Source organism: Oxyura jamaicensis, chromosome 5, assembly GCF_011077185.1.
Source record: "Oxyura jamaicensis isolate SHBP4307 breed ruddy duck chromosome 5, BPBGC_Ojam_1.0, whole genome shotgun sequence".
Lineage (NCBI taxonomy): Eukaryota > Metazoa > Chordata > Aves > Anseriformes > Anatidae > Oxyura > Oxyura jamaicensis.
The window spans coordinates 51,823,764-51,846,102 of record NC_048897.1 but is presented as its reverse complement, the minus strand read 5'-3'; the positions used below and the strand labels follow the sequence as shown (position 1 = coordinate 51,846,102).

The 22,339-nt window shown below is 52.0% G+C and overlaps 1 protein-coding gene across 3 annotated transcripts in view; it reads left to right on the top strand.

Moving 5' to 3' along the window:
- Positions 1–403: 403 nt before the first annotated feature.
- The window catches only part of ATL1 (atlastin GTPase 1), a 29,494-nt gene continuing 7,558 nt past the window's right edge, over positions 404–22,339 (top strand). For all 3 annotated transcript variants that reach the window (XR_004751340.1, XR_004751339.1, XM_035328115.1), the window contains exons 1-9: positions 404–562; positions 11,222–11,469; positions 11,840–11,974; positions 12,868–12,972; positions 13,686–13,736; positions 15,132–15,188; positions 19,109–19,201; positions 20,163–20,301; positions 22,128–22,255. Coding sequence is in view for 1 of the 3 variants with exons in the window: in XM_035328115.1 (XP_035184006.1) it covers positions 529–562; positions 11,222–11,469; positions 11,840–11,974; positions 12,868–12,972; positions 13,686–13,736; positions 15,132–15,188; positions 19,109–19,201; positions 20,163–20,301; positions 22,128–22,255 (990 nt within the window). In the remaining 2 variants the exon portion in view is untranslated. The remainder of the gene's footprint in view (positions 563–11,221; positions 11,470–11,839; positions 11,975–12,867; positions 12,973–13,685; positions 13,737–15,131; positions 15,189–19,108; positions 19,202–20,162; positions 20,302–22,127; positions 22,256–22,339) is intronic.

The following is a 22,339-nucleotide window of genomic DNA, read 5'->3' as shown; positions in this document are numbered from 1 at the left end:
CGGGAAGCGTGTGTGCTTGTGAACCAAGCTGTGCGTGTAGCGTAGCACTGCTCTGGGGTGCGCACCCCCAGGGCTGGCAGGGTGCTCGGTGCACCGTGGGTGCCCCCAACAGAGCAGGGGCGACGATGGGCGACTAGGGGCGTGCAGGCGTGCCCCCAGCCCCCGGGGGTGCCCTGCTGCTGATCACACCCTGCCCGCACCCCCCAACCACACCGCCCCACGGGGGTGGGTGCGTGCCGGGGGACGGTACCGCGGGCCGTGGGTGCCCGGTTGGGGGTGCGCAGCGCCCGGGGACGCGAGCTGGCACCGGGTGCGGGTGTGCCCCGTGGGACCCCTTTCCTTGCCGTGCCGTGCCATGCCGTACCGAGCCGTGCCGTAGCGGCGGGCGGGGATGCTGCCGGTGCCCCCGCCCGCCCCCCGCCCCCGCGGCAGCCGCGCCAGACGCAGCTCGGCTCGGAGCGCGCACGGAGCCTCCCGCAGCCGCCGCCGCCGCCGCCGCCTCCCGGGCAGCCCCGGGCAGCCCCCGCCATGGCCCGGAACCGCAGGGAGAGGAGCGGCTGGGGTAGGCGGCACGGCACGGCACGGGAACGGAGGGGAAGGGAAGGGAGGGGGCGGCCGAACAATGCCCGGCGCCGGGATGGGACGGGGCGGGCCCGGGGGCTGCGGGAGGGAGGGCGGGGGGAGGTCGGTCCGAGGGGTCCGGGGGGACGGGGACGGGGAAGGGAGGCAGGGAGGGAGGTAGGGAGGCGGCCGAGGCCTGTCCCTGGCTGCCGCCGCCCTTGGCCTGCGCGGGGGGAGGCTGCTGCTGCTGCTGTTACTGCTGTTACTGCTGCTGCTGCTGCTGCTGCTCCTCCTGCTGCTGCTGCTGTTACTGCTGCTGCTGCTCCTCCTGGCCGCCCCCACTGGCCCCCTTCAGCCCCAGCCTCGCTGGCACACTGGGGACAAGGCAGCAGCCCCCACCCTGATAGCAGGGGTCCCGCGCGCCCAGCCCTCTGGTTCTACCCGGGGGTTTTCCTCCTGCTTGAGGCGCTGCTGGAGGATCGGGCCCTCCGGAGGGGCCATTTTCCGAGCGCCCCTTCCCGCCCGCACAGCGGGCACCGCCGGGTGGAGGAGGAAGCCTTGCTTCCCTCAGGGCCTCCCTTCTCCTCCAACACGCCATCCTACAGGCAGGTCTGGGGAAAATCAGCCCCTGCCAGCCATGGGCAGCCAAGGCTGGTCCCACAGGTGGGCTCTGCAGGGAACCGGGGGGGCTCTGAGCCCCTTTCCCCCTGCCCACGGCTGCAGCCCGGCCTTCTTTGTTCGCCCTTCCGTGGTGCACCGTTGTACCGGCTTTTGCTGATGCATTGTCGGCTTTGTGGAAAAACCAGCTTTAATACGGCAATTTGCCGTCACTTAAGGCTGCTGAGGTGTGATTTGTCATCCCCCGAGCTGTGTGCCGTGCGAACCGAATCATCAGCGCTCGGGGTGCCCTGTCTCTTCAGGCGGAGCAGGTGAGCTGAGCCGTGGTGTTTAGCTACACAAATTACATTCTAATTTGTATAGATGACTGTAGTATTTCCCACGGTAACGATTAGCAGTTCAGGGACATGTTTGCAGAAGCGTTCAGATAACGGAGCCTGCGATTTAAGCCATTGGAGCATGCGATGTTCTCTTCGCAGGAGAGCGGGAGAAAATAAGCAACGTTCATTTGATAAAGGCCGTTGGTAGCTGTGACACTACGAGAAGGCTGTTAGGCCTTGGATGAACTGCAGGGGAAACTTCTCGTGAATATTTTGACGTTCTCAGCGTTGTCTCGCAGAACCGTCAGTCCCGTTTTCGTGCGGGTTGAGTATTGCACGCACGTACGTGCGCTTGAGCTTCTTCCCCTTCTCATCTTGATAGGGTGAGAAGAAAATGCAAACGGCATCAAACCAGATTTCAAGGGAGAAACACCTCATCTGGGAAGGTACAGCCTTGACCTAGCAGAACAATTAGGCACATACCTCGGTGTGAGCGTGCTGCTAAGCCATGCTGGAGTGAAATGTGATCTGCTGCTGATTCGCTAAGCTCTCGCTTAGCTTCTCGGTAAGCTTCGCAGGAACCTGGAACCACCTGAGCGGATCTCCGCGGGGTTTGCCTTCCATCCACGGAGCCAAATCGTAGCCACAGAGGTTTAGGTATTCCTAGAACGATTGCCAGCGCTTTGCCAGGCCGGTTGATGTTGTTACAGGTAATAAATTAGAGAGCAAAATGCCTGCCCTTTGTAATCCAGCAAAAGCCCCCTTTAATGAAGCGTGCATTTATACACAGCACCTCGTTGCCCTGAAGGGTGTCTTTATGCCCGCTGGGTGCTGACATCAGCCCACGGGGGGACTTCCCGGGGCTCCATTTCTCAGCCTGCCTGCTGAAGGAGGAGTCTGAGCCTCTCACCATCCGGGCTCTCCAGCTATGGCAGCAAGTCCTCGGTGTGCTCTAAAAATGTGCTTATGGGTCATTAAAAACACTATGCTATTTTGAAACGGATCAAACTTCGTCCTAGTTACTTTCCGGTTAGCCGGCCCTGAAAGGAGACGACTGCTTAGTGCAATCCTTCGCCTTTGTTTCATAAAAACAATTTGCTTTTTTAAAGATCACAGAGTGAATTAGGGTGAGCGATTGCATAGCACCCAGGAGGAATTGCCTCCAGTCAGCTATCAAAGCTAGGTTGCTGCCACACGCGTACGTCCCCGCGAGCTCGCGCAGGGGCACGTAGAGCATCAAGCGCAGGATTTAGCCCTGGGCTGAAGGTCAGCGTAAGGCTGTGCATCACTTAGGGCTCTGTTACTGAGCAGTGCTGAGACCTCACAACTGCTAGCTGTGGGATGAGCGGCTGAGGGAGCTGCATATGAAAAGAAAAAAACACGTAGAATTGTGCATCAGAGGAAAGGATCCTGCTTTTACCTGATTCAGGACTGCTAGTCTGAATCCTGACGGGTGCAGTCAAGTCCAGCCAGCTCGATGAAGGCTCGTAGTGGCTTCCACTGATGTTTTTTTTTTGTTGTTGTTGTTGTTTGTTTGTTTGTTTTCTGAAATTCTTGGTGCTTTTCAGTTGCAGGTGCTCAGCAGCCTGCTGCCCTTGCTGTGGCAAAGCCGTTAGAGATCTCTGCTCCCCGTCACTCGTTTACCCAGCTCAGATGAGAACAAACTGCTTGAAATCTCTCATTTCCCATCACGGCCCATGCTGTAATCAGAATGACCCACTCCTCAAGAATTCAGTTTCAAAACCATAAAAGGGAGTACAGAGGTAATACTTGCTGGTCAGGGTTTTCAAGCCGGACGAGAGGTTCATGAGAGCCCTTAAAGGAGCCCGATGGTCGGGAAGTGCCGAGCAACTATTTTGGGAGAAGGGACTCCTCCAAAACGGGCCAGACAGATCAGCGATGCCACACTTTCTGCATGCACAGCAATGGGTTCAGCTGGAAAGAAAAGGATGAGTTTTAGGTTGGTTAACGTTAAGTAATAGTGCTAACAGCCCTTCTGCTTGTTTTGTTTCTGACCTTTTCTGGTGGAACCTCAGATTCCCCGTACAGGCATTTCTTTGTCACTCTGAATACTGGGAGCCTCCTGAAGAACGAAAGCTGAGGTTTTTCAGGCAGGTGGGCCTTTGCCCCCCCAAAAAATAGATATGAGAAGATTCACAACCAAATTGCTAGCTTGTAAATTCTGTGATTCTGTGAAATGAGAAGGGAAAATGAAGTGCTGGGACTTGTGAGAAGAGACGAGGCCCAACACGTGGTGGTTGGTCCTCATGCCCTTGCCTTTGAGGCGGTAGCATTGTATAATAAAACAGTGGGGTCTGATTCGTTCAGAGATTAGCAGGAGCAAGAGCAGCCTGCCTTTCCCTTTCTGGGGAGGAAGCAGGATCCCCTGGGCCTGTTTTGCCATGGTCATGCTCCATGCCGTGCCCGTGCTGCAAGAAGCGCTGGTGGCGGCTGCCTGCTTGGTCAATGGGAGGGGAGGCAGCCCATGGGGCTGTGTCTTGCTGTATTTTCACTACAGGTGAGGAGCACACACAAGCACAGGGTCTAGGTGATGTTCCTAGGCAGCAGCCCTTGTATTAACTCCTCTGCTCTGTCCTGCCTGCGAGGCATGGGGTGTCCAGTGGGTCACCTCCAAAGCCACCTCGATCTGGAGCTCCTCGGGTCCTGGAGAAACGCTCACATTTACGACTGGGTGAAGGACAGTTAAGAGACAGAACAATGAAGGAACTGAACGCAAATTTCCCAAATGGGGTGGAGGCTCACTGACCTCTGCCAAGCCTGTAAAATGTGTTTAAAGCCCCTCTATATACATTGACATGCCTTCAGAGCGTAGTGGCCTTTCATGCTAGGGGGTCTTGTGGCACATTGACCAAACTTTGTTTTCAGGCAATGGTCACAAGAAAAGGGTAAAACTGATCAGAAATGACTAAATGAAATACTGGTGGTGGAGGGAGGCTGGTTGCTGACAAACACAGTGGATTAAGGACCACGCAGAAAATGCATAATGGGTGCAAAGCAAGAATTTTGGAGAAGTATTCGTGCAAGGTGTGTTTCAGTCATCGTGTCACGTGTGTCTGGCTAGATTTAAATGTGGGTAAGCGAACAGTCCTGGAATTTCTGTCTGAGAAACAAATGATGGCTTTTCTGTAGTGTTCTCTTATAATACTTTGACAAACATAGATGGGATAAGGTTCTTTCAGAGAGTTGCCCACCTGGGCTTTGAATCAGCCAGTCCTGGCACGTAGACTGGTGTGGGCATAACCACAGGGCTGTCTGACGTGACCTCAAACTTCCCGAACGACCTCTAGAAGGGAATCTGTTTGATCTGCTTTCTTCCCAAGGTAGTCGGTGCGCCCGTCTCTGAAGCATGCTAATTACAGACTCAGCCCTGGGAATTCCACCACGATAGGTATTGCTGTTGTTTCAGGGCTGGCGAAGGCACTGAGATTTAATGAGAGAGGTAATAGGTGTTGGTTTCACTTCGTATTTTGGCATTTGGGCTGCCCCTGTTGTAACAGTCAGTTTGGTGGCCAGTAATCGGCCAAGCCCCTTGCTTCTCCCAGCAGCCTTCCATGCAGGCAGTTCCTAAACCACTGGTGTTATCAGCACGCTCACTCATCTCCTCGTTCCGGCTGCCAGAGGAAAAAGGAGCTGAGCTGCTCGTGCTGTAGTCGAGGCTGCTGCGCTGCCAGCTGGATGACTCAGGGCTGGTGGCAAGAAGGTGCACTCCACATCTTGCCTGGCAGCTCCCTCCTGCGAGCACCCTGGGCGCGGAGAAGCTCGCTGGGAGCACGGCGGAGTGCTGATGGCCCCGGGCAGAGGCAGTAACACCGTCATGTGCCTGGCTTCAGAGGGGATAGCCTGGGATCTCAAAGTAAGCGCAGGCTGCTACCGAGTGTGGCTTTTTACCTGCCACGTACGATTGTGCAGGGACGGGGCTGATTTTTTGCATTGCCTGGTTGGTGGTGCTCCCCAGGAGTGATGCTATGTACCCACCAGAGAGCTGTGTCACTTATCCAGCGTTTCCACAGGAATCCAGAGCCTGCCTTGCACCTGGGTTCAAGGCAGAGCATCGACCGGCTCTGTACACCCAGTCAGGGACACAATTCCCACGTGGATGTGGGGCAAGCATCAGCCCTGGGGTTGAGGTTGCGGCCCCAGGCAGGTACCCGTGAGCTGTGCCGCTGTCCTCTGACTGCCTGGGGGTCCTACAGATCCCAGCAGAGGTGAGAGCAGGATGGAGGGGCCATGGGGGCAGCCGTGTAAGGGTGTAGGAAGGGGAGGTGACCATCTGTATGTTTTTAAACCCAGCCCTGGAGGCTTTCGGACCTGCTGGCTAGGCACCTGCTGGGAGCTCGGAGCGGCAAGCCTGCAGAGCACTGCTGGATGGAAGGGAGGGCGCTGCCCAGCTGGGCGGCCCTGCTTTGTCCTCTCGAAGACACCATCTCCCAGGGGCAGCGCTGTCTAGACACCTTATGGCAGCCCTGCGCCAGGGGAATTTGCTCACTCCTAGCTGCCCGGACAGTCTCAGCACCTTGGGATGCAGCTGCGCCCTTCTGCCCTCAGTAAGAAGTGTTATTCTTCCCCTACCCTGCCGTAGTGCAGGATCGATACAGGTTATTGCTCTGCAACATCCCCTCTGCCTTGGCTGTCCAGTATATGCTTTGTGACAGTTTGCTTCTCATTTTTCCTCATTAGCTTGATAAAATAGAGAGCTCTGCACAAGCCTCTCCCAGAGGGAAGGAGAGGGTCTCCGGCATGCGTTCAAAGCGGCGCTACCTTTTCCAGCTTCCTCCGAGCTTTGCTCGTGATCTTTGGCTGGTTGGCAGGCGGTGGACTTAGTTCAGCATCAGCGGAGTGAGCAGAACCTGTGGCACGGCAGCGCTGCATGGGATGAGTGCAAGGGATATCGTAGCTTGGAGAGAGATGTCTTTCTCTGCCAGAGCTGTTTGCACAGGGCAGATAAGCTTCCTGGCAGCTGAAGCCCTCTGTGCAAAGGGATCCAGCCTGGCCATGGTCTGCTCAGTGCTCGGCTCGTGGTAATGTTAGTGGCCCTGCGATATGTTTGTAAGGCAAACAGCTGGGCTGGAAACGGCTTCAGAAGGGATCCGCACAGCTATCACTGCTGATCGAATTAATCCTGAGAGGGCTGCTGATAAGCAACCTAACCCAGCCAGTACAGGGATGTTTCATTCCAGAGCAAGAACAACAAGTTAAAACATTAAGCCTCTATTTTGTCTCCTTGGTAGGTTTTGTTTTTTTTTTTATGCAGTGAAGAAACTGGGTTCAAAGACCCTCAGAACAGCAGCTCCCCTTTATGTCTGTGTATTTCGGGGGGGGGGGGGGGGGGATCAGGACCCAGGCTGCAGCCCCAGCTTCTCACAGGTTGTGCATACATAGGTAAGGTTCCCGGGTGCCCCGAGAGCACAAGAGCAGGGCTGGCAAGTTGGCTTTCTCGAGGTCGGTTAGGCAGCCTCTGTTTGCACAGATGTTGCCCTGGGTCATGGGTTAGTCTCTGGAATGAAATGTATTTATTGCGCAAACTCATTTAGGAAAAAAGATGACTTTATTAGCGGGTCTCTGGAAAGCAGTCAGCATTTCTGTGACCTGTTCGTCCATAACTAAGGAAGAGGAGGCTTAAGAACTCACCAAAGTATGCTGCGTGATCAGTGGCATGTAATTTATCTAATTTGTTCGTCTATGGGAGCTTAAATACATTAAATCAGCTGTCTGACCTTACATGGGCAAAATGTGAAGTATGCCGGTTTCGTTCATTAAACTTTATTTCATTTTAACCAAAAAGGATTCCTACAGCTATTGAAAAGTGCTTTATTTTTTTTGCCATGGATTCTCACAAAGTGAGCAGCGCTGTGTCACGGCGCTGCCTGCAGGAGCAGGGCCATTTTCTTGCTGCTGTCTGACAACACAATAAGCAGGAATGCAAATTCCAGTCTCCTCCACCTTTTTCCACTTTAAATCACCATATGGAAAAGAGACGCGGATTCCACCCCGCTTTAGAGTCATGGAAACGAGCTGTTATGAAATGGGAAAAAGGAACTGTATCCTGGCAATTTCTGAATGAGCAGCTTGAGAATTGACGTAATTGCAAGGCGCCGAGAGAGGGCCGACAGAAAGGAGGAGTCGAGTTGGAAAACGAGTAAAAAAAAAAAAAAAAAAAAAAGTGTGTTTAGGAAAGCTTAGGCCTCCTTCCTTTCCCTTCTGGCCAGATGATGTTTTGCCATTGCCAGGTACAACTTCCTTCAAAGCAGATAACTAATTTATGCCGGAAAGAACAATTAAAATAATTGATTTCCAGTAATGTGCCGCCAGCTTGTAAAAAAAATCGCTGGCTCTCCAGTACAGCAGATAATCTAATAACCAGGACACAGAAGTTTCATCACATGGAAATAAATATGAAAGATAAAGTTTTGTTTGCAGACGGCCTACATGAAAGAAACAGAGATAATAGGTCTGAAATCAGCTCAGAGACGTGTTTAATGTAGTGCCTTTTCTCCCGATGTCTCTAATGAACTGGAAATTCAGCATATCCTGTTCATAATACTCTGTATTTTGCCCCCGTGTTGTGCAAACAGCCAGCTCAGGTGACAGAGGCAGGGATGTCCTCCAGCAGACCACACCTGATTTGGATGGCAGCCTCTGTCCAGAGACACTCTCCCAAAAGCTGTCAATACCTGGTGAAGAATAGCAAGGTGCTCCTCATGGTTTCTGGTGTTTTGAAGGGAAAGCACAACTTCTTTGAGCTGGTTACTGTTGGCGATGGCAGTGGGGACGACCACCCGCTAGATCCCTTCTCCACCCCGTTCTGCCTGCGAGGAGCTGCTGCAGCACCGCGGAAATGCACGGCTGGCCTGCTCCTGATATCACCGAGTAGTCTCATTCTCATGGGAGACTGGTGGGAAGCAGTAAAAGCTCTTCAGTGGAGATTTCCACTAGCCCCTGGAACGGAGCACTGGTCTCTGCTCTTTCTGGCAGTTGAACTGAAGGGAGAGGATGACCTGGGAGACCTCATCCAGGCACCAGCAGCAGCAGGGGGAAGTTCGGCACCAAGCTAGCAGGACAGGAGGGATGACCAAGGCTCTCCCCAGGCTCTCATCAGCGTGCTGGGATGTGCAGCAAGGCCAGGTCTGAGTTGGGAATGTCCTCGCTGCCTTGCCTCTGCGTGAAGCCCTGGGGCGGCAGTGTTTGTGCCTATCTGCCCGACTGTGTGGCTCCGAGGTGGGTCTGGGGAGGTGGTACAGCTCTGCCACCTGCAAGCCGATGGCTTTGCCTCTGCTGATGGCTACAGTCAGAAATGTTTAGATTTAATTCCATTTACGGATTTTTTCCTGCCTCCGCCATGAGTCACATCCTACAAGGATCTCTCCGCTGTCCTTTCTGTGCAGCTGTAAAAAGAAAAAAGAAATTGGACTCGGTTAGCACAGCGGGGTGTTGGGAAACACCACGGGAGAGAGGTATTTCCGATCGTAGGCTTTATATGGCACTTGCAGCATGGCAGTCCTTAAAATGAGCACACAAACCTGTGGCCGTTTGGCACCTGTCCATGCTTACGTGCCGGGGAGATCTTAATGCTGGAGATGGTGTTTGGTGTGTGAAGCAAGAGGACTGAGTGAGCTCAGGGCCTTCATTTTTCAGGTGGTTTGGTGATGTCTGCCTGGTTCTGGGCATTGGAAATAGGAAGGTCTTTTTCCTGGAGGCCACTCAGCAGTGGCATGGGCCAGGGGCTCGTGTTCGAAGGGAGTTTGGTGCTGCTGCAGTCTGGTGGAGAATCTAGCTTTTCAGAGCATTCAGTACTTTGTTTTGCTAAGGAAAGTCCAGGCATCGGGAAGAAAAGATCTTTGTATTTCGACTGTGAGCAAAGAAAGCTTGCAGTATATGTCTGAGAACCACCAGATATCCCCTAGCAACAAGGCTTAATGACCCTGATATTTCAGGATCATAGGAAATCAGAACCACGTACAAAAGCGCCGTTGTTATTTAAAAGAAGAAGTTGCTGCTGGAGGCTTCTTTATAAAGAGGCCCGGAATGGGCAAACCCCATTCCTTGTGGTATTTATAGTTCGTCTTTTAGCGTGTGCACGCATCGTCCCTGTGCTTTGAAACAGCTGGGACTGGCTGAAAACTGGGCCCCTGAGGTCAGGGTCTGAAACAGAGACTTCAGGCTCCTGTGCTCGGAAACTTGCAGCCTGAGCCAGTGACCTGGGGACTTTTTGCAGAAACGAGGGGAAACTTTCCACCGCACGCTCCCTTCCCCACTGGCGAGGAGATTTTACATGGCCGTAGGTGAGCTGAGCAGCGTGATTGATCACCTTGGGCTTTCCTTTCCTGCGCTGGGAAGTCGGGAGGCAATGAAAGGAAAATTACAGGAGCTGGCCTGTGCTTGCTGAACCGCCGGGTGGCTGTCGGCGAACAAGGCCCAAACCGGGGAGCTGCCATCAGCAACCCCCTCGTCATGGGGAACTGAGCGGGGTGGCGGTGACTGGGTGCAGGATGGCAGTGACTGGGTGCTGGGCACCCACGAGTGCCGTCCAAAGGCTGGGGCAAGCGGTCGGTCGGGCAGGTTATAGGAGCAGCAGGTTGCACTGAGAGCGTCAGTGCGGCCCGCAGATGGAGCAGGCCCCTGCGCTGCGCCGTTGCTACAGAAACGGCAGCCGCATAGGATGCATGAAGGCAGTCCTTGATGGATCTGTGAGGTGCTTGCGTGCCTCGGCTCGAGTGCTGCATCCATGTCTGAGGAGCCTCCGGGAAGGGCCTGGTGGGCAGAGTCTGGAGGAGAGCACCGAGAGGTGCTCGGACAGCGGTGGTGTAACCCGGCTCTGCGCCACGCAGACTGCCCCTTGTTGTTATTGGGAAAAAAAGGCAACACTTGTGGGTTAAGGTAAAGACAGTTTAATAAGACAGAAAAGGAAGAGATGATAATAGTAATAATAACAAAACACACAAAACAAGTGATTCACAGCACCATAACCCACCACCCACCTACCAGTGCCCCGCCAGACCCCGAGCAGTGGCAGCCCCCCCCGGCCATGTCCCCCAGTTTTACAGATCCACATGATGCCACATGGCATGGGACATCCCTGTCCTGGTCCTGTCCCCTCGCAGGTCCTCGCTGGCAGCACGAGAAGCCACGAGTTGCTGACCTAGCATAAGCACTGCTCTGCAACAGCTAAACCATCAGTGTGCTGCCAACGTTATTCTCATCCTCAGTCCCAAACACAGCACCACACCAGACACTGGGAGGAAAATTAACTCAATCCCAGTCAAAACAACAGTGTGGTCAGCGAGGGCTGGAGTTCTCCTGTCTAGCAGAGAGAAAGCTCAGGAAGGTGGTGTGGCATTTGTTGAGGTTAATGGAGATACTAGGACAGTCTTTGTGTGTTTAAGACGTTGCAGGTAAGAAGAGAATAATCTGTTCTTCATGTCAGCTCTTGTAGGACAAAAGCTAATGGGAGTGTTTGTCCAGGAGGATCCAAGCAAGTTCCCTGGCTGCTGGGAGGGGTGGGCATGCTAACAGATCTCCCCAGAGCAGCTGGGCAGCTCCACCAAGATGTCTGGGGAATGCTGGACAGACATCTGCTGTGAGTTATGCTGACTTGGGGTGGTATTTGGGCTAGATGACCTGTGAGGGGCCTATCCAGCCCTGCTCTCTGTGATTCTGTGCTTTGCAGAAGGAACCAAACTGCTCTTGTTTCACCATTCGTGCAGGTAGTTTTGCAGAGAAGACTTATGAATGGAGCTCGGAGGAGGAGGAGTCTGTGAGGAAGGCGGGACCGGTGCAAGTCCTCATCGTCAAAGATGACCATTCCTTTGAACTGGACGAAGCCGCGCTGAACCGCATCCTCCTCTCAGAGGCTGTCAGAGATAAAGAGGTCGTGGCTGTGTCCGTTGCTGGAGCTTTTAGGAAAGGAAAGTCGTTCCTGATGGACTTCATGTTGCGGTACATGTACAACAAGGTATGTATGCAGCTGCAGGGGGCTCTTCCTGCAGGTACGGTGCTGCTGCTCATTGCTCCCATGTGCTGCCCAGGGATGAGCTGGGCAGGACACTGGCTTGGTGCTCTGGAGATGCTCAAGCCTCTCTTTAACTTGGGGCTTCACAAAATAAAATAGAGCAGATACTTCATAACCCCATGCATTAGTGGGTGTCCAGTGGGACTCTGCCTTTCTTGGTTTTGGAGCAGAGATGCTCACATTTACTGCCCTGTGGGAAACCTCTCTTGGGGGGGGGCTGCCTCTCTCCAGTGCTGGGTGAGGCAGCGCAGAGGAAAGGTGTAAAACCAAAGTGGGATGAGAACTTCAGCGCTTCTTCTGTTCCCACCTGCAGGAAGCTGTGGACTGGGTTGGAGATTACAACGAGCCTCTGACTGGTTTCTCCTGGAGGGGAGGGTCTGAGCGAGAGACAACTGGCATTCAGATATGGAGTGAGGTTTTCCTGGTGGACAAGCCTGATGGTAAAAAGGTATTTGCTTTTCTGCTGCATGTGTTTTTAGCTCTCTGTTGCTGGTCAGCTCATCTTGCTGCTCCAGCTTTTGTAAGATTCCTTTGCCTTGCCAGGGGTGTCTCAAATGCTTGTGGAAGTTCAGAGAAGGTCTTGATACCACATCCCTAATTTAGCATGATACTGTATCCCTGATTTATCATAATTTAATGCACTGAGCGATATGATGTCTTGGTGTCCCCCTGTGTCCCTGATATACTGTCTAGGTGTCCCTCTAACTCCGGACTCCCCAGAGTTTATTTCTTTTCTGTTCCCAGGGATCTTGAATCTGAGATCCTTGCAAACTACTCCACCCTCCTAGAGCAGCAGCCATGAAACAGAACAACTTCTTTCAGGGTGGCCAATTACAGTGAGAATTGGATTTTGAGGCATCCTGCAAATTCAGCTTTTAGCCAAGGGTATTTGTATCCATCAACTCTTTAATGAAGGGCCCAGCATCAAAGAGAATCAGTCATAGTGTGATTTCTAATACTGGCTGAATGTATTTTGGGTTAAGGAGGTGAGATATGCTGCTGCATTTGGTTTCTGTGACATGAAGCTAAGGTAGACTCAGGAAAAAAAAACATCTGTACTTGACAGCAAGCGTAAGAAGAACAAAGCAGTTCCCTCCCCTGTGTTGAGGAGCAATCATTTCTCTGCTTGCTGGAGCCATCATGCTGTCAGGAGTGATTGGGGATGCTCTTTTCCTTTGTCCTCCACCAACTGTGAGTCTGAGGCATGAGCAGTGAGATTCCCCACACGATAACACAGCTGGCATCCACCCACCCACCCTGTTGGCATTTGAGAGTGTTTTCGCTTGGGTGCAGATGCGGAACGGGTGCATCCAAGCTGACCTGGAGCTTTCTGCCTGTCAGGTTGCAGTGCTGCTGATGGACACACAGGGGACCTTTGACAGCCAGTCCACCCTGCGGGATTCGGCCACCGTGTTTGCCCTGAGCACAATGATCAGCTCGATACAGGTAAGAACGGGGGTGTCTCCAGGAAACAATACCTTAAAGGTGGTGGCTAAAAAACAGCAGCTTGGCACCAGCGTAATGCAGAGGGCAGCTGGGACCTTGGGCGGGAGAGATAAAGGATGTCATGTTGGCTGTGCTGAGTGCAGGGCTGACTCCACCATCACAGGGAACAGACTCATCTCCTCCCCTCACCCCAAGAGCAGGGCCAGCAGCAGATGCACCCCTTTACATCCAGCTACCAGAGAGGAAGCAGCCTTGGTGTTGTGAGCTGGGTGTGCTTTTGTGTCGGTGCTGCTGGACCAACCTCTGGGCTGGGAGCAGCCACACAGCAGGTGGTTACTGCGTGGTCTGTTAGGGCTTCCCCTCCTGTCTTCTGCTCTTCGCTCCGGAGAGCAGCATTAACAGGATGGAAGCTGGGTCTTGATACAGAGTTCAACGCATAAATGGAGGAGGAGAGGCAGTGCTTGGACCTGACAGGCTTCCTGGCTGGGGCACGGCAACCCTTGCTCCTCTAAGGTGTTTTTCTATGCCTGTCTGTCTGTCCATGTCTGCTCAGCAGTACATCTGTGCTTGGGGCCTGTCTTGTACCCACACCAGGAGCCACCTGGGCGTTTGGCTATGCCCCCGTGGTCATAAGCTTTAACCACACCAACCCAAGCGCTGGCCTAAGGGATAGGCCATTCTGAGTGCTCTGAAGTTTCTGTTTTCACATGCAGGTTTATAACTTGTCCCAGAACGTGCAGGAGGATGATCTGCAGCACCTGCAGGTAAGTCCCCTTGTCCTGCTGCTCCGTGTCACTGGGGGGCCTGCATTATGCTCCACACTTGCAAGCGGCATTGTGCTGGAAAGGCGTGTTTGGAGTCACAGAAGGGTCTCTGAGTTTCCCAGCTTTCACTTTGGCTCAGGAGCATGGAAGAATAGTCGCCCAGGACTGAAACCTGTACTGCCTGTACACACCTGCTTGGGGCCTGGGCCGTTTGGCAGGACAGTCAGTGGGACACTTGCCAGGAGCAGAGTCAAGCCCTGCAGGGGAGCAGCAGGGGTCTTGTATTTAAAATGGAGGCTCTGTTATTTGTGTGACATATTTGGAGCTTGCCTTGAGTAGTGGCAGTAAAAGTGCTCCTCTGACTTAAGTGAGTGGGAAACTGAAGGTAGAATTTACACTGTTCACACCACAGGATAGGACCTTTTGATTGAGAAACCCAGATAAATTGGGTACTGGTTTATAAACTTGGATATTGACATCTGATACTGGCTCAATACAGGTGACCCATGAGGATAATTACAACCCTGCTTGTTGGAGACAAGCAGCTAAGTTTTTTATTATTATTATTATTATTATTATTATTATTATTATTTTCCTGTGGCACTCTTGTCCTGCCCATCTCCTGGTATTACCTCTACTTACAGTATTCTCTTTTGTTTGGGTGGCTGTTTGACTGGTTAGTTAGTTTTTTTTCAGTAGCTTAAGAAAAGAAAGGCAGAAGGCTGCCTGGAAAAATCAGAAGAGTTCTGTCCTGTTTCAGTCAGTAAATATTTAACAATAATACCTTTTAAATGTTGAACTTGTCCAGTGCAAATCTGATCTTTCAGTTTGAATTTTAGGCCATTACTGTTTAATATGTTGACCCATTTTTCGGCATCTGTGAAATACATTATTGGTCCCTTTGCTTAGAAATTACAGTCCAGAGAGACTGGAGAGCCTTCAAATCTTGCTGGTAGGCTGATCTGCAGTCTGCACAGTAAGGGTTTGCAGGGAAAGTACTTATTTCTGAATTCATTTCCGCTTCTTCCTGGAGTGTTTAAAGAGAGCTGGGCTCCAGCAGTCCCCTCTGGCACGTGAAGTTTCTGGTTGGTATGAAAGCAACGGCAAGCAGCTGATTTGAGCCATTTTTCACAGATTTGGCAGCCAGAAACTCTAGGCGAGATCTTTCACATAAGGGCTTAGCATGGTGATTGACCCTAACAGCTCCATCTGCCTCTGAATGTGAACCAAAACCACACAGCCAGCCAGTCTCGCTTCCAGCTCTGCAAATGGTGTTTTTTTTGCCCCAAACCAACAACTGTGCCTTGCTGCTTGTGCCTGTGTGGCCACAGCCGTATGCCTTGCGTGTAGGCTGGGGAGCTAAAAGTCCTGCTTGTTCCTTGCTTTTCTCTCCAGCTTTTCACTGAGTACGGACGGCTGGCCATGGAGGAAACATTCCTGAAACCTTTCCAGGTGAGTAGAGGGTCCTGGCCACATTTCCAGGTGAGTAGGGTCCTGGCCAGCACGCGTCCTGCTGCTGGAGGTGGCTTGGCCCCGAGCCGGTTGGCTTCGCCACGAGGTGTCACTGCAGTTTGCAAGACGGGGAGGAGAAAGGGAGGCCTGGAGACTGGCTCTGCTGAAGCGAAGGAAGGGCTTTGTGTTTCCTTGCCCCCAAGGAGGTTTCTGAATGCATCCAATATCCCTCTTTCTTTCCACTCCCAACCTTTGTTACTGGCAGCTCCCCGGGCCCAGCAGCAGCCTCCTCGCCCAGCAGGTCTGGCTGCAGCTGGAGGCTGTTATCTGTGGGAGGCTTTGTTCGGGGGGACAAAAGGCATCGGGTGAAATGCAATGAGCGCTGTGTGGCATCAGCTGCGTGCCCTGCTCCCAGATACAAACGATGCTCGTCCTCAGGGAGCTGTGCATGCAGTGCTGCAATGCCCCCAGCTGAAGGAGGGAGTGAGCAGGGACTGCGCAGGCAGCCGTCCCCACAGCTCTGCCTCGTCCTGCTGGGCTCGGAAAGCAGTCAGGTTTCGTGGCAGAACTGCATAATGAATGCACTGCCAGGTTTGTAATGCTCTCTGCCCAGCCTTTGCTGTCAGAGGCTTGAAGCCACCTGCCCCCGGAATCCCAGCTCTTGGCAGAGAGAAGGGCAGGGATTAGCTCAGAGCGCTTGCGGGTGGCAGCAGAGCTGTGGGAAGGCTCAGTTTAAATGGGACTTTAGCTTCAAATAAGCAACATCTGCTTCCCGACCTGTGAAAAGCTGGCATTTGGAAGAGGGAGAATGTCGGGCAAAGGGCTTGCTCTGGATGCCAGGGCTACAAGCAGCTTGGGATGGCAGGAGGTGATGGGCTGTGGCAACCCCTTCCATGAATGTAGATGAAAAGAAGTGGAAGGAAGGGGGTTAGGAGTCCATGGGATGGCTGTGGCAGCTGCTCTTGAGAAGGGTGGTTCAGCAGCTCGCTATAACTGCAGACCTGTAACAGACCAAGTCATGGTTTTGTACGGCTTTGATAATGGCTGTACGGAGTCCTGTGCCCCTGGGAGGCTGGGAAGGTGACTGAACAGGTTTGGAAGATTTGGGGATCGTGGGCAGTGGGTGTAAGCCAGGAAGCAGGGCCAGCAGGGATGGAGGGAGTGCTGCTGGGAGACCCCCACACATCCTGGCACAATTGTGGGGCTACAGGGCTCAGGCAGCGGGGCTGCTTATCCTCTGCACTCTGCATGATTGCAATGCCAAGCAGGAGGACACCTTCTGTGGGGCATCCTCTACAGGTTGTTTCCTTATCAAGGTGCCCTCTGGCAGTCCCGATGGCTCACTCCAACTTCTAGCTTCCATCCGCAGGAGGCGAGCTGGTAGATGGATGGGGGTTTTGTGAACTTCCCAGAGTGAAAAACATCAGAGAGTAAAAACATACTACAAAAATGCAAGTAATATTTGGGAATGGGTTACAGCTATTTTACTTTCACTTTCCGACATAGAATTGCTGGCCACACCATCGTCCTGGAAGGCGTAAGGCGTTTATAAGGTGGCTGTGGTCAGGAAGTGGGAATAAAATTAAAAGGTTAAAAAATACAGCAAATGGACAAATTGAGATTTTGGGGAGCTTTGAGTATATATTGGATGGTAGCATGGGCAGATGACTGATAAACCATGTTAAAGCTACCAGTAAAAGTATATGACTTGCAGTAAGAGCTAGGAGAAAATTGTAACACGGTACAGAAAAAGCCAGACATTAAATAAATATTTCTGTTCCTTATTTAGAAAGTACCAGAATAATGTAGCCAAATATCACAGTGAAAGTGAAATACTTCCTACTCCATCAGTTAGAAGAAGGCTGTAATGAGACACTTTTAAATATGCTTAAGTCATTAGGACTGGATAATAGCCTGTGAGTTCACCAAAGACCGTAATTGATGTCAAGTCACACAGTTTTGCAGATAGCGAGTCTTGTCAAGCAATCCCAGTATCAATTTTTAAAAAGACCACAAGTTTGGTTGATAAAGGTAACTATCACCATGGTATTCTGCCTTCTGTACGCCTTATCTCCATACAATGCTGATTAAAAATAAAGCGAACAACATACCAAGTCAGCATTGTCTGTTTTAATCTGTGTAAATGGATTAAAAACCCATTAACTGATAGATGACTGAGAACGCTGAACTAATTTTAATGGGGAATCATCATCCTTCAGAAGCGCTTCCTCGGGGCTCCCCCCGGGGTCTCTCTGATTCATTGCAATCTCCATTAATGATCTGAAGAAAAATATCAAAGGACTGGTAGTAACGCTTACAGCTGAGATAGACGCTGGGGGAAGGAACGCTGGCGACGTGGCCAGGTGAGCATCATGGGGTCAGCCTGTCCCTGCGGAGGGCATCTTGAAAAGGGATCTTCTGAGTGACTGCTACAGAGTGGTCAGACATCGGGGGAGCAGCGAGACACCGAGCACGGACCTTGGTCTGTCCAGTTGGGCGCCAGAGGCTCAGCCCTTTGCAGTCTGCAGCCCTCACTAAGGCTCTTCAGACCAAGACAACTCTCTTTGCAGAAGGCGCTGCAGCTTGAGTTTCTTGGGTGAGGTTCTAGGCCAGAGGTTCTTACAAGTCAAAGTCAATGAATCTCTTTTGTCCTTAAGAGTCTGGAAAGGAGGGTTTTGGAAAAAAAAACTCATATAGGAGAATGCTGCCAAGCAGCGAGTGCTCTGAAAGTGCCGATAGGGAGATAGTCGAATGGATGCTGCTGGAGAGGAAGCAGCTCTTGGCCGTGGAAAATGAACATTTCCCTTCTGCTCCCTCCTCCCGCTGTGTGCTCACCTTGTGCCCGCGGAGAACCACGTGCGTCGCGCCAGCTGCCGCCAGGTCGCCGTGCCTTGGCAAGGGGGGACATTAGGTGGGATACAGGCAGCGTGTTGAGAACAGTTTTGCTGTAGAAAAAAAAGAAAATAGCTCCCATTCCAAACAGTACGAAGAGTGAATAATGTGTTTGTGGAAAAGTCCTACACATGGTCATGCCTCCTAAGCATCCTGCAGTCTCAGAAAGAACAGCATGTCCTGGAAGATCTAGCTGTGGTATTTGCTGGGGCTTGTAATGCCTCTAGGAATGGCCAACTCACTGTTCTCTTCTTCTTCTTCTTCCTTTTTTTTTTTTTTTCCTGATGTTTTACGTTTTAATTAAGGAGGTGAAATATTTTCCCTCCCTCCCCAAAATCTTTGTTTTAAACGTAGACGAGTTTTAGGGAAATTCCGCCGAAATGAATTCCACTTATTGACCGGTTTATTCACACACATAGGCGAAGCCCTGGCACCTCTGCCAAGCCACTCGGGGCTTCTGCTTTCAGGACTCCCCTCTGCAACCCATGGATCCCTTCTGTGGGACGTAGCTCTCTTGCATAGATGAGGCACCGGAGGCGTGAGTTCTTCTCAAAATGATTTTCTGAAAAAGATTAGACATTGACCGTGCTGGTATTTATTTATTCATTGAATAGAAACTCGACTGCCTCAATAAGGATTACAAAAGCCAGCAATTTCTTATTCGCCCTCGTTACCCTACATATGCTTCTCATTAAAAGTCTGTCTGGAAAGCTGCCCAGTGAAAACGGCTGAAAAAATGAGCCTGTGAAATTCCCATAGGATGGAACTAAATGTGGCTGGAATTAGGGAGCTCGTTGCCTTTTGTCCCGGTTAGCAAAAACCTCTTTCTTGTTTTGCAGTGGAAATGATTGACTCTCTTTTTCAAGCTCAGAAACCAAAATGTCATCTGTCCGGGCTGCCATGAGCAATGGTGGTGGGGAGGGAGGTCCCGGTCTTCCTCATGAACTCCTCATGACAACGTGCAGCCGAGCGGCGGTGGTTGGGTTCCTGTCCTGTGGCACTGACCTGGACGTGTTTCTGTCTTCTAGTCCCTTATATTCCTCGTGCGTGACTGGAGCTTCCCTTACGAGTTTTCCTATGGATCCGATGGCGGCGCAAAGTTTTTGGAAAAACGTCTCAAGGTTTGTTCTTTCCGATCTGGATTTCCTCAACGATTTCCACATGGGCTTGCACAGCTGTACGAGCGGTCCGGTGCTGGCCAGGGCGGTGCGCTCGTGGGTGACAGAGAGCAAGAGGCAAACCTGGCTTGTGCCCCGGGAGCAGTACGCTGTCCTTGCCTGCGTGGACGTAGAGCGTGTGGGCATAAGGGTGAGAGCTTGGCTGGGGGAAAGCTGGCACTGGAGAGCCCGATCCTGGGCAGGGAGCAGGGACGGGGCACGGGGCACCGGCACGAGGGAGACCGCAGCTCGGAGGCCGCAGGGTTGGCTGTTCAGGTGTGAAGTGGAGACGCTTACACTTGCCAATCTTGTCCCTTACAATCACAGAAGAGGCATTTTAGGTGGTTAACTTTTCCTTGCCGTGGTCACCGGGGGGCTGAGGCCTCCTGCGCTAACCTTCTGCTGAAGGCCGGGCTCCCTTTCGCTGTGCTCGGAAGAGGGCAGCTGGGGGTGCCCCGGAGTCTGGCTGGGCTGTAGGGTCCTGCACTGCTTTCTTCAGTTATGGGGCTTGGGAGATTCCTGGGACCGGCAATAATGCTGTAGTAGCAGGTAGCCGTACGGTAAAACCGATGGGCAAAGGCTCCAGTGGGGTTAATCAGGAAATGCACGGGCCATTTGGTAGTGGAGAGACCTAATTAGAGGGGAGCCAAGAAAGGCCCTAGTGGGAAATCCCAAATGTTTTTGTATTCTGGCCATGCACAGACATGCACATTTTCCCAACGATAATGACATGCCCCAGGGTGTGTGGTCAGAGATAGGCCAGCTCCTTGGTCGCTGGAGGAGCTCTGTCTTGGTGCAGGGACGTCCTGGCTGGCTTATTCCCGGTGTGAGCAGCCGCAGTGCGGGGTACCCCGTGCTCCTGGTGCCCCAACCTCACTGCTGTCCGCATCTGAAGGGAACCTGACCCCAAACCGATCTCTTGCAGGTCTCAGGAAATCAGCATGAAGAACTGCAGAATGTCAGAAAGCACATCCACTCCTGCTTCACCAAGATCTCCTGCTTCCTCTTACCTCACCCCGGCCTGAAGGTAGCCACCAACCCTAACTTCGATGGAAAGCTGAAAGGTACGAGGCAAAGGTCTCCTTTTAAACTGGTGCCTTAGATGCCCTGACACACTGTCCCACTGACTCCTAAAACATTTCTGAGTATTTTCCATGAAAGAGCTTCTGGAAGAGGACTCGAATCCTCTTCCCAACGCATGCTCAGCTCGTTCCTCTGAGTGCAGCCAGCTACCTGCTCTTTGCCAGATACTTCTAACCTTAGCGTGAGCTCACATTCACTGACAATAAGCCCTGCCAACAGATGGCTGATAGGCGAATGGGGAAGGGCAGGTGAGATATGATTTTTATGGACGTGATGCTAAGCCTGCAATTAATTCCCGTGCCTCACCTGCAGTTGGGCACAGACACAGAGCCGTGTGGACTGGTTGCTGCACGGCAGGCTTGTGCTTGTGCAGGGTGGCAGGCCGGTTACGCGTGCTCTCACAGGAACGTTATTTCACTTTGAAAAGCTTTCCAAGGAATATTTAATCCTCCTGACTTATCTGATCAGTGATTTCCCTACAGGGCAGACTTAGTTCACAAGTAAAATAAATGTGAAGAAAAAAAACAAAAACGAGGTAGGATTCTGTACCCTGAAAGGAGCCGCGTGCTGTGCTTACCAGCATCTCTGCTTACAGGCTGCTTGCAGTCTCTGAGCAATAGAGAAAGTGGCTGTTACTCACTTAAAATAAATTACCAGACAGAAAGAAGTTACTTTTTCTGGTTTTGGCTAGTGATCAGACTTGTCCTTCTGGCAAACTCCGTGCTAACTAGCAACAGTGCAGGCTCTGGTGGAAACCAAACTTTCTATTAGATCCCCCTTTAATTTCAGGTGCTAAGCAGCAATTAACAAGTGGTGTGTGCAGAACTGGCCTGGGAGTTGTCAGCGTCTCGACAGCATTTTCTTGTTCCTTTAGAGCTGTACTCAGCCTTTTGTGCTCTCTGAGGAGAACTCTGGGGAAACTTCCCCTCTCTCGTTACCTTCCAGATGCCCAGATGCTGGACGGCTCTCATGTCTACAGTTTAATTTAAAAAGCAGCAATGGATGTGAGGCAGTATGAAGCCATAAAAGTGACTGTTAGGCAAGGAACCTGCCTCCCTCGAGGTGACACAAGCCCATGGGGGACTTGGTGACACTGTGCCAGCTCTGTACTTCAGTGAGGGGACAGGCTGGGGGAGCAGAGGCTGTGCCCGTTCCTGAGCCCTGCACCGAGGGCTGTCTGAGGGTGCAGTGTAAATGCAGTCACCTGCAGAAGTTCTTAGTGTACCTGTACTGAGAGCCTAATGATTTTCAAAAGCATTAAAATACTTTGCAGTGAGAATCTGACATATGGGTGCACAGGGGACCGAGAACTGGGCACGGGAAATCCTACCTGCTGGCACAGCAGAGCCAAAGCCTAAGCCCTGGCTGAAGATTTCCACTATGGGTGCCACAGAGGAGTGCAGAGGGAAGGCACAGCACGTTTCCATGCTGTGTGCTCAAGATCATGCTTTACAAAGAGTGTATTTGTCTTGGCAAGAAGGCGCTGTTCTCTGGCTGCCAGCGCTGGTGTGCATTACCCGTGTCATCAGCAGAAGCATTTTTTTTTCCCCGTGCAGTCACATTTGTGTTTGTGCAACTGTTTTTGAGACGATGAAGCCTGTTTATGGATATATGCACAGCTGTATGATCTTTGTGGGTTAAGTAACAACGTCACTGGGGCCGTGATCATTTCTGAGTGCTCACATCACTAAATTACAGGGTGTCTGAGCTGGTGGCCCGGCTTGAGGCTCCTGTCTTTGATGAGAGTGCACACGGAAGCACAAGTCTGACCGAGGGCTGGTGCTGATGACGCTGGGTTTCTTTCCAGAAATAGACGATGAGTTCATCAAGAACTTGAAGATTTTGATTCCTTGGCTTCTTAGTCCCGAGAGCCTGGACGTTAAGGAGATCAATGGAAACCATATCACCTGCCGAGGCCTTGTGGAGTATTTTAAGGTATTGGCTTATTCGAGAGAAACCTCTGGGGCCATGGGCTTATTTGTTTGCAGCACGTTTGCACTTCTAATGGAAGGGGAAAGC